This window comes from Trichophyton rubrum, assembly GCF_000151425.1.
Source record: "Trichophyton rubrum CBS 118892 genomic scaffold supercont2.15, whole genome shotgun sequence".
Classification (NCBI taxonomy): domain Eukaryota; kingdom Fungi; phylum Ascomycota; class Eurotiomycetes; order Onygenales; family Arthrodermataceae; genus Trichophyton; species Trichophyton rubrum.
In genome coordinates, this window is record NW_003456414.1 from 94586 (window position 1) to 107982 (window position 13397).

At 46.9% G+C, this 13397-nt stretch overlaps 6 protein-coding genes across 7 annotated transcripts; 3 read left to right on the top strand and 3 right to left on the bottom strand.

The window, feature by feature from the left end:
• Positions 1 to 105: 105 nt before the first annotated feature.
• TERG_08483 (uncharacterized protein) lies at positions 106 to 752 on the top strand (the record flags this gene model as incomplete). Its single annotated transcript, XM_003230959.1, has 3 exons — positions 106 to 142; positions 209 to 495; positions 558 to 752. The coding sequence occupies 3 exons, from the start codon at positions 106 to 108 to the stop codon at positions 750 to 752; spliced, it is 519 nt and encodes a 172-aa protein (XP_003231007.1).
• Positions 753 to 786: 34 nt separating this feature from the next.
• TERG_08484 (uncharacterized protein) lies at positions 787 to 3665 on the bottom strand (the record flags this gene model as incomplete). Its single annotated transcript, XM_003230960.1, has 7 exons — positions 787 to 1035; positions 1141 to 2414; positions 2465 to 2559; positions 2619 to 3112; positions 3168 to 3296; positions 3359 to 3465; positions 3521 to 3665. The coding sequence occupies 7 exons, from the start codon at positions 3663 to 3665 to the stop codon at positions 787 to 789; spliced, it is 2493 nt and encodes an 830-aa protein (XP_003231008.1).
• A 1950-nt stretch (positions 3666 to 5615) lies between these two features.
• Positions 5616 to 7107, top strand: TERG_08485 (uncharacterized protein; the record flags this gene model as incomplete). The annotated part of the gene is made up of 7 exons (XM_003230961.1): positions 5616 to 5762; positions 5817 to 5957; positions 6095 to 6208; positions 6278 to 6400; positions 6454 to 6621; positions 6678 to 6832; positions 6888 to 7107. The coding sequence occupies 7 exons, from the start codon at positions 5616 to 5618 to the stop codon at positions 7105 to 7107; spliced, it is 1068 nt and encodes a 355-aa protein (XP_003231009.1).
• A 204-nt stretch (positions 7108 to 7311) lies between these two features.
• On the top strand, positions 7312 to 8760 carry TERG_08486 (uncharacterized protein). The gene has a single exon (XM_047748959.1). It carries the CDS (start codon positions 7932 to 7934, stop codon positions 8628 to 8630), a length of 699 nt encoding a protein of 232 aa, XP_047604952.1. The 5' UTR covers positions 7312 to 7931; the 3' UTR covers positions 8631 to 8760.
• A 24-nt stretch (positions 8761 to 8784) lies between these two features.
• Positions 8785 to 10717, bottom strand: TERG_08487 (uncharacterized protein; the record flags this gene model as incomplete). The annotated part of the gene is made up of 4 exons (XM_003230963.2): positions 8785 to 9660; positions 9739 to 10301; positions 10385 to 10526; positions 10611 to 10717. The coding sequence occupies 4 exons, from the start codon at positions 10715 to 10717 to the stop codon at positions 9255 to 9257; spliced, it is 1218 nt and encodes a 405-aa protein (XP_003231011.1). The 3' UTR covers positions 8785 to 9254.
• A 398-nt stretch (positions 10718 to 11115) lies between these two features.
• On the bottom strand, positions 11116 to 13273 carry TERG_08488 (uncharacterized protein; the record flags this gene model as incomplete). 2 transcript variants are annotated; one of them, XM_003230964.2, is made up of 3 exons in its annotated part: positions 11116 to 12345; positions 12410 to 12512; positions 12588 to 13273. In XM_003230964.2, the coding sequence occupies 3 exons, from the start codon at positions 13271 to 13273 to the stop codon at positions 11629 to 11631; spliced, it is 1506 nt and encodes a 501-aa protein (XP_003231012.1). In that variant the 3' UTR covers positions 11116 to 11628. The 2 variants fall into 2 exon arrangements, with proteins under 2 accessions (XP_003231012.1, XP_047604953.1); XM_047748960.1 differs by having other exon boundaries at positions 12410 to 13273.
• Between the last annotated feature and the right edge of the window lie 124 nt (positions 13274 to 13397).

Below are 13397 nucleotides of genomic sequence, written 5' to 3' on the forward strand. Positions count from 1 at the left end.
CCCACACAGAATGAAGAAAGATATCAAGAAATCTGAATTACAATCAAACACAGGACGTTTGAAAGGATTATTTTGGAACATCGCGAAGAAATAGGTTGATGCAGGATGGCGAAAACACCTAAATTGAAGTCCAATGGAAGATGTGGGTGATTTTACTGCTCAAGAACTGTTGTTTTTGATGAAGACACCAGCTAACAAGTGCCAATAGCAAAATCAGTACATTCCCGAGCAGCGAGACGAGAGGTTTCGCCATCTGTAAACGTTGACAAGTCATTGACTTCGCTTCCCCGGGCAGAGAGGACTAGCACCTCGGTTCCAGCCGTCCTTGGAACTCAGCATAACTCTGGGGTGTCAAAGAAGAGCAAGAAACCAAAATCAAGAGCCCAACGACTCCGGCAGGAAAAGGGCTTGGAACGAGCAGAGGTAGTCCTTGATAAAAGAGAAAAAAAAGTTACCAAGAGCGTTCGCAAGTTTTCTAGCGTCAAAGCCCGAAAGGTGAGAAACGGCAGAAGCCCTCTATTATTGAAGGGGAATCTAACTGAGCACACGTACGGCAGGCAACATGGGATGAATTGAACAAGAAGATAAATCGTGCGCCAGAAAAAGGAAAAGAAGAGACTAAGGATGTAGATATTGATGACATGGACGAAATGGAGGCCGAGACAACGCTTCCTGCGCCTCAGGCCTCGATACATATCCCAACGGAGACAGCGGAGCAAACTGCGCTCGAGCTCGACGAAGACATCACCTAATTCACTAAGCCAACAACGCGCATTCAATAATACTTCATCTCTTTGGCCTCAATTGGTTGATCATGCGGTCAATTTCTAGCACAGAATTGCCGGTAATGCGGACTCTAAGGTTTTCGAGAGCCTTCAGGTCCTTTGCCTTCAGAGCCTCTTCGCCCGCCCTCGTCACCATGCCGCACTTCATCCACATCTCGATCCGTTCAGACACTGTCAACGATACGCACTTGGGGATGAACACGGATGCAAGCTTTGTGTTTCCTGCCCAGAGAATTTCGTTGTAAAAGGGCTATCATTGTCATAAAGTTAGCTTCTAGGCGGAGCAAGTTTGACAAAGGAGCGACAATTAAAACAAAGGAGGGGGATGCCTGCTTCGAGAGGATAGTTAGCTTACCTCCCATCCGATTGGGGACTTTCTGGTCTTGCTTAAATCCTCTAGTTCACCCCAATCTCTTTTCGCAACAAGACCTCTCAAGCGCAACCACCAGTATGTCTTTTCTGGCACCTTGAAATCGTTTTGGATTTTAATGGCTCGTTTTCCATATCCAGAACGAATTAATCTGTAGATGGTTTCGTTAACACTCAGACCCGTAAACAAATCATTATTATCTGCAAGGTCTTTATCCAGCCCATCCTGGATTTTTAGGAGGTATGCTGCATCATTCAATGATTTGAGTTGTGCCTGGACGGCTGTGTCTTTGGAATCTGATAGCAGCCTTGCGGCAACCCGTAGTTTTTCAGTCTTATTGTGTAGATCCGTTTGTTTCAAGGCATCTTTAAGATGGATGTTCGACCCGTCAATCACCCTGTCATCCTGGTAATACAGATCTTTTAATAACTCTTCGTCTTGATGCCTTGCGGACGCCTCAACCAGCGCTGAAGCTACCGGTCGGTTATTTAATGTCCGGAAAAAGGTAGCTAGAGGCAGTTTGCGTTTAAGCTGAAGAAGGACAAACAGGATAAGGTCTGTGTCTCCGCTCTCAGTTGCCTTGTCGAGTGCGAGAGTGTCTTCTTCCATGCTGAGAAGAAGTGGAACTTGTTTCCCAGCACGCGGTTCATGGTTTAGCAGCTGCGTTGCCAAATGCGACCTGCCTTCCTCATGAGCTGATCGAGCAATGGACTCAAAGGATATTCCTTGCTTTCCTTGAAGTCTCTGTACAACTATCTGGCAAATTGTGTCATCGTCTTCAGTGGATGATCTGACTTTCTGAATTGCCCAGTGAACGAAGATCTTGTCCGCAGGAAGGTGTAGATATTCCGAGACACGAATAGCCAGAAGATATTCACGGCGGTTTATCAGGCGTTCGATGAGCTTTTCGGGAGTAAGCCGCATGTACTGCTCGTACGAAATTGGTAGGCCAATCTTATAATCACGGACAGCATTCAAGATCCGGAGTTTCTCACACATGTCGACGAATTCGTCGCTGTTGTAAAGTTCTAGAATGGATTTCCCAAAGGAAGCTGCCTTGAGTAACTGCTTTTGCCAATAAGTATTAAACTCATACCCGGCAGCGCGTACGCATGTATCCACAGCCTCGACAAGGTTAGCACGGATTCTCTGGATATTTTCATCCGCGGCGGGTGATTTCTTCTCAAGCTGCTCAACAGAGTCAAGTAAAACCGAAGCTGGCGCACTTGACCCAAGCCGGAAGACTTCCTCAGTGGCATCTGATTCGTGTTAGTATACTTAGATCAACTAGAGTAACCTTGAAACCCACCCGGTACTTTATGCAGAAACTCGCACACATCATTTGTTAAAATTCTGATTCCATCAATATCAGGAATTATGTGGATTTGACCATCATAAAAGTGCCTTTAATATATCCTCTTGTTAGAATTGGTCGTAAAATAGGTACGAATAGGGAGTAATACTTCACCGAAGCACCATTTGGTCCAACCACATGAACTTCATCTTCCCAGGCAAGAACAACAGCATCGTTCCCACACCAAGTCACGGAACCAGGAGGCGTTTTAGCATGAGAATCATATTCACTGAACTTGTTCTGGAAATCGCTGCTGACGACCCATAGTTTTCCGTCCCCAGTAAACAAGGCCACAAAAAGTCCATTCGGTGACACACTAACGTGCTTAAAGGGCCCATTTTGTAGCATGCGGTCCTCAGAGTCTGCTGCATCCACAACATATATAGATTTGTCTATTGCAAGCAAGACCTCAACCGACCTGGAAAGGGTATACGTGGGTGGAATCAATGACCATGAATTAATCTCGCCTTCTGGAGATTGAGCTAGCAACTTCGGGCGCGGCTCATCATAATGTGATACTGCAACAAGTTGGTTATTTGATAGCAAAGCAACAAACCCGGCAGACCAAAATCGACACCCAACTACGCCATACTCCTCCGCCATCTGAGAACCAGTTAATATTGACGCGAGCAGAAGAAAAGATGTATCATTTACTTACGGATCCTAATGAGAACGGAGTAAAGTCCCCGCTGAGGCCATAGTAGCAACGGACCGTACCGTCTTCAGTGACGGCTAGCAATCTCTCGTCCTCGGACCATCCTAGGCCTCGAATGGACCCATGATCCCACTGCGCAAGTGTCAGTTCATTTTGAGAAATGTGTGAACTAATGAAATGATATAACAGCTTACATTTATTCGACATATACGTTGTCCTGAGTATGAATAGATGTCAATGCTTGACTTCGATGTTTGAGCATCTCTGTATCGTTGCAGCCTTCTTTCGTCCCGATGGAGAGCTATAGAGATTAGGTGAGAATAAGTTTTCAATACGAATATGGACAGTGAGAATACCTATAGCGCCACCGTAAGGAGCACCTACGGCAATATAATTCTCTAACTCAACATCTTCATCAAAAACGGCGTCATAGATCCGGGACTTTCTATAGAACTGGTCTCCAACTCTTTCCCAGTCAGCGAGGGGATTCGGAGGCGTCATCTTTCAGCTGTATTCATAGCTTTATCGATGCCAGCCAACGCGCTTCCAAGTGGATGAACAGTTGCACAGCAGTCAGCTTTCTGATTCTAGTGTCCGAGCTGATCTCTGCGCTTGACAGGTGTTTTGTCTCCCTGCGTTCGACGTCGAAACAACGGGAGGACGTGATTTATTTTACTAGTGGTAATTAATAGCTAGTTAGCTGTGGTATCGGTTACGTTATAAAATACACTCTTTCCCCATAAGTTTCAAATTCAACCCTCAACTTCCTCGTCAACGCTCGCCTACAAGACCGGAAATATAATTTATAATCGATATCGCTTACTGGGTATGTAACGTGCCAACACATACAAACAGGTACATTGACCATGCTTAACGCTATAGTCCGAATACCTCATAAAATGTTTGGCCCTTTGGGCGAGCAGCTCATGTAGCATACTTTCTCACGATACTGGCCTTTCAAATTCGCCAGAAATGCTCTTTCGGACCTCAGTGCTCAGATTAGAGCTATACTCAATGATGCATCCCTGTTAGAGGTTGACGAAATCTGCACCTTTCTAAGAAAAACACCTTGAAGTTAATGATAGGCTGGAGATATCCGGGTTCTTCTTTCCTTACATGGCCAAGCACCCAGAGTCTGGCTATGGGAAACGCATGCTTTCACCAAGTCAAACTCTATGGAAAACCGTAGATGAACTATACCAATATGGACAAAGTCAATCTCATGGTAGAGGAGTGTTGTAAAAGCCATCCGAAAATCCGCTTGCTTATCGTGATAGACATAACTTCTACCATGCTCCAGGCGGAATATTCTGATAGAGGAGTTACTTACCTCTGGAAACATACTAGGAGGAATCTTGCTACATTAAACAGGGCTAGACAAGCCCATGAGATTATTCACCCTATACTTGCTTTCTGTTTAATGATAGGATACCAACTCTGAGCCTAAAAAGAGAGATAAACAATAGAAAGACAATACTGGACAGGCAGGCACGTATTACTAACACCGAAGATGGTATTGTGATTACCAAGGCCGACTTTACTGAGATATGTGATCAGGCTCGGTTATGGCAAGAGTTATGTGACGCATTTTTAAGAGCATCGGAATTCCTGGTACTCAACAAATACAAAAGGCTGCGTACCAGCCACGGATCCGTGGAACATTCAAGAATCACCTGTAGAAGATGTAGGTGTGGTGGTTTTCAATAATAAACTGTCGTGGACGATGGAACTATCTAGTGACTATTGTTTCTGAGACTTGTTCCGTATAGTTAGTTGAAACATGCATGGATAACCAGAAATATCTTCCAGACGGTAATAGGATGGGTCAATTCGACTGAATGGAGGATGTACTTGCGCAATCGGAGCAAGAGGGTCAGCTCATAGGGGGCTCAAATGGTGACGGAGCAATTTGGCAGTGGAATAGAAGATCTCTTTTCTAATCGGTGCCAGAGCAGTGGTTAAATGGCGTATATAGTCAATAGGTTCTACAGTCTAAGCAAATTCTAAGCTTCAAAGAATCCTTCTCATCTAATATATATAATGGAGCAACGTGCAAAACTGCCGAACAATACATCTACAGTGTAGCATTCCGCAACCAGCTATGACGGCCCGAATCTCCGCTTGTCGGAACAACGTATTTGGAGTTCTGAAAAGCTCCCGTCTCGGGCTGCTGGACGAGTATTCTCCCATTTTACCTTTAGAGATGTGGACCTGCCAAGGTGGATCCAAGCTCCACGTGATGGAATAATATTTATTCCAGCCACGTGGCCTGTATAAATAGACACACCAGGAGTATATTTTTTATTACAAATCCTGCTCATATATCACGTGGAAGATTATGTTTGAGAAACCAACGTCCGTCAAGGAAGGCCAAACCAGCAAGCTAATTTGTTTACTTAATTATTCATCCCGATGTTGTTCTCTGAAGAATGAATTCACGTTTTGGGCAAAATGGATACTCGTGCCGATATAATTAAGAAGATAGAGGACCTTACGGACCTCGAATTTGCTGTTTTACTTTGCTTAATTGCCAAAGAGAATTGCTTGATTGATACCCCATCCAGCACGTTGGATGACCTTGTCAAAGAATTGATATTAGTACGTGACCTATATAGTACGGCGTGCGACAGACATTCTTATTGAGAGTAATAGATTTCTCGAGATATATTTGGCCTGTCTTTTGCTGTTATTGACTGCACTGTCGACACATCTCTTGAAGAGTTCAATACCACCATATTGGAACGTCGACGACGACCATCCGAACTCCTTCAAAGGGAAGAAAATGTTTCAAAGGCAAGCTTAAGATAGTATAAATCATGATGTTATTTATTTTACTCTACCCCTACCCTTAAGACATACTTGATGCAGTTACTTTTTCCACCAGTGAGTTGTTTAATTTAACCTCAATATAGACTAATGGAGCTTCCCAGCGCAATTATACCGATGTCTCCACAAGGGGTCATGACAGAAATGAAACAGTCAACGTTATCATTGCCAAAAATTATGACCACATCTCCCAGAGTATACAAGTACAGACACTGGAGGTATAATGTTTCCTCTTTTTAGATACCTTGTTAATCATCGTTCAAGGCTAACTATAAACGACATCCTAGATGCTACGCACCAGGAGAATTCATACCAAAACCGCTACATATAGTGTTCCCAACAATTTTGTCTTTATACCCATTCTTGCTTCTGAGATGCGACAGCTATCTTCTCGGTTAAACAACCACTTAGTATGTTACTCTCTTTTTTAAAACGATAGGATACTGCTCACATGGTGTCTAAGAACGAACATATATCTATCTCTCACTATCATGATCCATCCGTCGGCTTTGTAAACCTAGAAGGCGACGGTAGTTCCCTAGTTGACGAAAGAGGCTTTCCATCTTCCGCTGCTTGGAACTCATCCTACACAGCCAAGTTGACTGAAAAAAGTGTGGTAATTTCGGAAGAGGTCTGTTAACCACGATCATAGAGCTTGAGAAATCATGTTAACTCCCTTCGATATAGGAAATTGACTATTTAAGGGGCTTAATTCCGAGCGTGACGGTATCTACTGAAGTATACTGCTATACTGAAAATATTATCAACTTTCTTCGCTTCAATCGAGCCGTATTCTGCGGAATAACAGCCCCCGCCACACGCCAGTTCCATAAGATGGTCAAGTACGGCAATTGAAATTCTACTCTAGTCTTTTCTGGATGCTCACAATTTGGATAGATGCCTTGCGTCTCTACATGGAGTTGACTACGCCCCGCCTTCCCTTGTGGCTTTGGCAGCGAAGAAGATTTACCGCCATCGTATCACTGTTGCAAAGCCTCAGGAAGACCGCAGTATGATGTATGGCAGTGATATTAACGCTGTCGAGAAGATTCTATCGTCGGCAACTCCAGACAGCATAGTTGAAGATGTATTGGCTGAAGTCGAAGCGCCCTTGTGAATTCTATGCCCTTTGTTATTGCATCCAATCTTTATACCTTCCTGACAAGGATGCAACTAGTCCGCGGCTGCAACTTCCGATAAAAAAAAAGTCTCAGTTTAGAAAGTGTCATGGTGGTGTTGTTCTATACAACACTGAACGCTGTCTAAGCGGGCTAACCTTTCGCGGCCACTATATATATATCACCCGCACGCCCTTGTTTCCAGCCACAGATTGATATTATATTCTATTACCAAGGTGTACCACACGGCATTTTCGGCTTGGGGTCTCATAAGCCAACGATATTATCTGCAGACTGACCCCGCTTTGTCCCTCCGAGTCAATAACCCCTAGAACTTGCAAATAGGAGAAATCGCGCGCACTAGCTACTTGTTTCATGGCCACAGCATCACGCTCCCACCTAGGCCTATTGCCACGGAAACGGAAAGCCAGTGGAATTCCCTACCAAAATATGGCAGCGGCCAAACCTTCACAGCTACAATGGTTCAAGGATGCTATAGAGGAGTTGGACGAGGCTGCGCTAGACCAGCCTCTAAGATTCAATTCGATAGGCGAAGTCAGTAGCTGTGAAATGTGCATTTTTGGTCCCGCGAGATTTGACGAGGAGGGAAATCCAGCGTTTTACGTGAGTACTCATGTCTTTTCCCCCACTGGTTCTTTTGGTAGTTTATAATTGAAGTGTTCAGGGTAAACGACGTTCTATACTCACAGGTCATTGATATATACAGTTCCCCGATATTTGTTTTGATAACTACTTCGGCAACTTACCTAGCGGGCTTCACCCGGACAACGTGGTCCGATATAAATTTCAACTTACACGGCTCATGCTTCTTATGCACATATGGCTTGTCCAGCTCGGGGACATAGAACAAAGAACACTCGAAAATATCCAACGAGCGCACGCATTTTGGAATTCAATGAACCTAAAAACCGTTGACGGACGAATGTATGCCTACTACCAGAACTGGATACCTGATGCTATTTGGAGACTAAGATGTGACATCGTTCGAATATGTGGCCACGGAAAACCGAAAACTGAATCACGCCCAGGTCCAGTAAAAGCGGTCAAATTCCCTTTATTGTCAGAGGGCAGAAAACAGTGTCAAGCACGGCACGAAGCGTTTCTTAAAAGAGAGGCGCAGGCAAAGAACGAATCCAAGAAGGCCACAGAACACCAGCCGATGAAAACCTTGTGCTCTCAGGTAGTAGGCGAGCCAACCGATGACGGTCCTTCTAAGCCAAAATCCCAACAAAATAAAGCGGACAATTCCAAAATTGAAACTGAAAATAAGCCACGTATTCCCTACTCCGGTCGAATTACTCGGTCAAGGCACGCAATGATGGAGATGCAACGACAGAAATCACCCTCATACTCACCATCAACTGATAGTGGTGATACTCTGGAGTCCTGGGAATCATATCAGAAACTCCCGGTCGTTGATCTATTTGGCCATGCAATACAAGCCGGTGAAGATATCATGCCGCCTGCAACTGACAATGTAACACGCTCGCCTAATAAGTAGTCTACATACGTATCTCGTCACCGCTACACCAGCATGTCGTTTCCAAATTTTCAACAAGTCGTACTGTCAGTTGCCCTAACAGATCGGCCCTCTCTTTTTCTTTGGTTTTAAGAGGTGGATGGGAGATGAGAATGTATTGTTCCATCTTTCTTTCTTTCTTTCTTTCTTTTTTTTTTCAGGGGACTACTTGGTAATTAGCTTGGACGGTACTATGATGCTGTTTTTTACCTGTTTGTCTCTGTATGTCAATATTATTCGTCATTATGTTTATCATTACTGTTTTTTCACGAATATACCTGGATATCTCACGTATCGGGTTGAACTAGAGGCATACCTAATAGATTATAGTAGCTAGGTTCGGCTCCTTAGAAGGATATCGAGGTTGTCTTGTAAAACAAAATGATGTACAGTAAAACGAATGAAATACATAAGAGCAGAGGGCAAGGAGCAACGACAAACTAACCACCAACTGAGTCTGAGACACTGACAGATGTAGGAAAGAAGGGGAAAGCAGGACAGGTTCCTCGAGATGAAAGATAGTCTAAAGCCACGGGTATATTAAAACGAGAGAGGCATGCTTAAGGGGCAAGAAAGCAAACCAAGAAGGTCAACAATGCTAAAAAGCTAAGATCTGATAAACATTTCTCGAGGAGCAACATTTCCATTGGTGACCCCGTTATGGGTGCCGTTATGAGTTCCATTGCGAATGCCGTTGCTAGTACCATTACGGGTACCATTTCTGGCACCGTTGGTAGCTGAACCGTCGCCGTCTATAGGCAGGTCATTCAACTTCTTCCACTCGTTGAGGATAGCCTCGATTTCAACCCTTTCGTCTTCGACAATGGCATCCATCTTGATATCGTTCTTGTCGTAGCCAAAGGGATCTTCAAGCTGAGAACCGATGCCTTCGATACCGTAAAGAGTAAAGATGACGAGACAGACAATGGGTACTGCCCACCAGCCCATATCATCTACCATTGCAAATGGAAGCACACAGCCGAACAAGGCCAAAACTTGCTTTTGGTGAATCCTAATAATCCGAGTTAGGGGAGTTTTGGGGTATTACTTCCGCGCAGATGGAGCCAGAGAGAAGCTAAAGAAAACTTACAAGTGAGCAACGGGGATGGGGGTCAATTTGATTGTTTCCATCTTCCCGTATGCATCGATCATGGCGCTGACCTGGTTGCCCATCTGGTTGGCCGTAGGAGGGTCGTACCAGCCTCTCTCGGCGCCTCGCTGGATGAACGCATCGATGGGGAAGGTCAATTGCAGCGGCAGCCCCAGGCCGTCGGCCTCGTGAGCCTGGAATCCAGCAGGCAGCAGGCTGAGGAACTCCTGCTTGGGGCCGCCGGCTTCCTGTCGACGAACGACGTCTGCAATCATGTTTGGATTGGAGATGGCGCCCCATTCGGTGCTCCATTCCGCGCGCAGATAGCACTTGACGGCATACGGAAAGGCGATAAGCAGACGGATCGTCCGCTCGATATCCTGCTTCTCAGCGTCCGAGAGCGGGCCATTGGGGTTTCGAGAAGAGACGAGGATCGCTCGGGTGAGGTTACGAAGGGCGGTGGTGATGGTCGTCAGACAGTTGCGGCCGTCCCAGAAGCGATTGTAGGAGGTCTGGTTGCGGAAGACGAGGATGAGACCGACGACGATGGACAGCGAAGGGATCTAGGTCGAACGATTAGCATCCAGGCTGGCTGCAGGGAAGAAGCAAGCAGAAGCAAAGGCGAGGCATCGATCTCTCTACGTACGATCGTCGGTGGAACGCCCACGGTATCGAATACATGCTTGTCGAGTATGACGACTATGACGGTGAAGATGGCATGGCCGAGCACAGGCAGCAGGATGGCTCCGTGGATAGCGCCCTTGATGAACCGGAGAACCAGCGGCCATCTGCATTCCATTCATTCATCTATGCATTAGAACCGGGCGCCGGGGGTAAGCAAAAAAAAAGGGGGGTGATGGTATGGTCGGTACCTCCGCGGTTTGGTGCGATGGGACAGCCTGAAGGGATAGGTAGGCCGTCTGTCATGGTGCCTGGCGCTGTTCTCCTGGGCAGAGCCGGCTACAGTCTCTATCGGCATGATCTGAGGGATGGCTGCCTCTGCAGAGATACAAGATACAAATAAATAATGCAACGGCGATACTTCGACGGACGGGCAAGATGGGCGAAGGAGCGAAGTCACTGCTTCGCTGCTAGGCTCAGCCCCTGACCTCAAGCCTGGCCTAGGGATGCAAGTAAAAAAGAAACAAGATATAACAGGACTCGGACTCGACCAGCGGAAGAGGATAAATAACTATGTACAGCTCGGGCTGGTCGAAAGAATAAATATAAAGGGACTCTCCCCTGTCTCGGCTTCATCCTTTCACTGCGCGGTTCCATGTGGGGGACGGGTCCAAGGGCTGCCTTAGGGGCTGTTTCAGGTGGGCCTCGATGGGCCATGTATACATATGGTCGAGCAGTAGCCAAATCACCGGCCGACTAAGAGTAAGTAGGTTAGCAGCTATGGGGACGCAATTACGTTGACGATGGCGACGTTCGAGAGTTAAGAGAGTACGAGGGGGCGTGTTCCTTGCTGCAGGGCATGTATAAAAACATAACCCCCTTGAGGGCAGTTCATTGGGTGATTTGGCTTACTCCAGAGTTATGTATTTTATCCAAGAGGAGTGGAAGGAGAGACAGGAGAAAAAAAGGCAATAATAAAGATATGACATGATGTAATCGCAGGGATCTTTTGAGCTGCCGCGGGAATCAAAGAAGGATAGTATGGACAGGAGAGTAGACAAAGGACAAAGGAGAAGTGAGCAAAGAATGGGAGTTGATAACGAAGATATCATGGTGTATGAAGTCGCTCAAACGCCGATGAGGAGGGAATAAGTAGTAAGTTGATAAGATAGAAGACAAAATCGTGTAACAGGGACAGATGGACAGATGCCGACCCAACAAGAGAGATGGATAATGCAAAAAAGAAAACGGCTGTAGGAAAGCTCGGGGTTAGAGCCGCCCGGCACGGCCGTCGAGGGCGAGGAGACCTGTATCGTTTCGTGGTGTTAGGGGGTCTTCGACATATATGGTGTCTCGGTTTGCTCTGTCCGGTACCCTCCTTCTACCCATGCCTGCCCCGCTAATTGAATTTGGAGATAATATGTCGATGTTATGGCTGCGGTGGACGTCGTTTGCATGAGAGACTGATGGCGCCTCTGCAGCAGGGTGAAAGACTTCTCCGTCAGGACCGTCTGATGGCTCGTGTTCAGGTTCAGGTTCCGGTTCCGGTTCAGGGTCAGACTCTAGGGTCATGTTTCCAGTAGCAGTAGCGAGGGTTCCGTCTGTTTCTGTGTGGGTATAGACAATAGGTGGAGCTGAATTTGAGTTGTTGGCTGTATGTGTTCTGGGAGTGTTGGTATTGGATGTGTTGTTTTCGGGGGCCTGAGGTGGGAAATGTTGCGGTTGTTGGGGTTGTTGCTGCGGTTGCAGTTGTGGTTGTTGAGGTTGCTGCTGCTGCTGCTGCTGCTGCTGCTGTGTATTAGGGGAAGGATGGATTTTATCTTCGTATGGGTCGTTTGAGTCGTCTACTTCAGCGTTTAAATCGGTGTATGCCCGACAGTTTGGACATTGGAACATGGGGTATTCAGGAGAATGTATCAACCGGCGAATGCATTTGTAGTGCCAGACATGAGCACAGGCAGCCATGAACAGGCACTGGTATGGACGCTGTAAACTGGTTAGATGGAATGTAGATTTTTTTTTTTGGCATTATACAAACAGGCAAACTCACCAAGACAGAACCGAGACATATGGAGCATTCCCTGCAACCTTCATAGTCTGTAGCATCCATAGAGCCCTTTCCAAGATTGGTTATAAGAGCTTCCGTGTTTTTACTATACGCCTTGTTAGCAAGTTCACCCTCCACTGAGAAGACGGATAAAAAAAAAAATAAGAAATGAGCAACATACTTAAACTGGTTCGCTCTCTGCTGCCACATCCGGTTGCATTCTATACGAATGCGCACGCATCTGAAAATGAGCTCCTCACCGCCTCTAAAATCAATCCCTAGCTGTACAATATCACCGTCCCGCACGGCGTACTGTCTCGACGGCACATTAGGCTGGCTGAGACGCATGTGGTTGAGGAATGTGCCCGAGGAGCTCCCAACATCCTTGATGTGCCACTGGCCGCCGATGAAGGAGAATTCGCAGTGTTTCCGGCTGACAACCTTGGACTTGAAACCAACAGGGGCCGAGGATGACCCCGCGGCACCTTCAGGGGGTATGCCTTCACGCTCGGAGTACCGACCTACTTTTATAATCGTGGATTCATCTGTGATGGTCCGTGTCATGGGAGCGAAGGGGAGGGAGGGCCGGGAGTTCTGGTGGGGGTCTTGATAGGCGAAGAAGCGGATAATGGACTGCTGCTCCTGGTGCTGCTGGCCGGGCGAGTTTGCTTCAGACGTAGACATCTCCGTTGACTCTCCTGCTGCCGGCGAAGAGAGACCGTTCTGGGACGTAGGATGGGCCGTGGAAGCAGTCGGCTGGCCTGGAGCTCTGCCGGTCTCTGCAGCGGCGCTGGCAGCGGTGGGAGAGACGGGCGAAGAAGCGGCCGCGCCAACGACGACGGAGGCCATGTTCAGGGCCTGGGCCATGGTGTAGCTTGTGGAATCCTGCGAGGCAGAGGCCTGCTGTCTGCGAGACCGTAAGCCAGCGTCTGCGAGCTGCTCTGGCCGGTCCTCCGACGTCGAGGACTCGCTGCTCTCAGCGTCGGAGCGA

Bases quoted from the DNA above. Each gene is read 5' to 3' on its own strand.
- TERG_08486 (XM_047748959.1), top strand. From the start codon at position 7,932: ATGCTTCTTATGCACATATGGCTTGTCCAGCTCGGGGACATAGAACAA.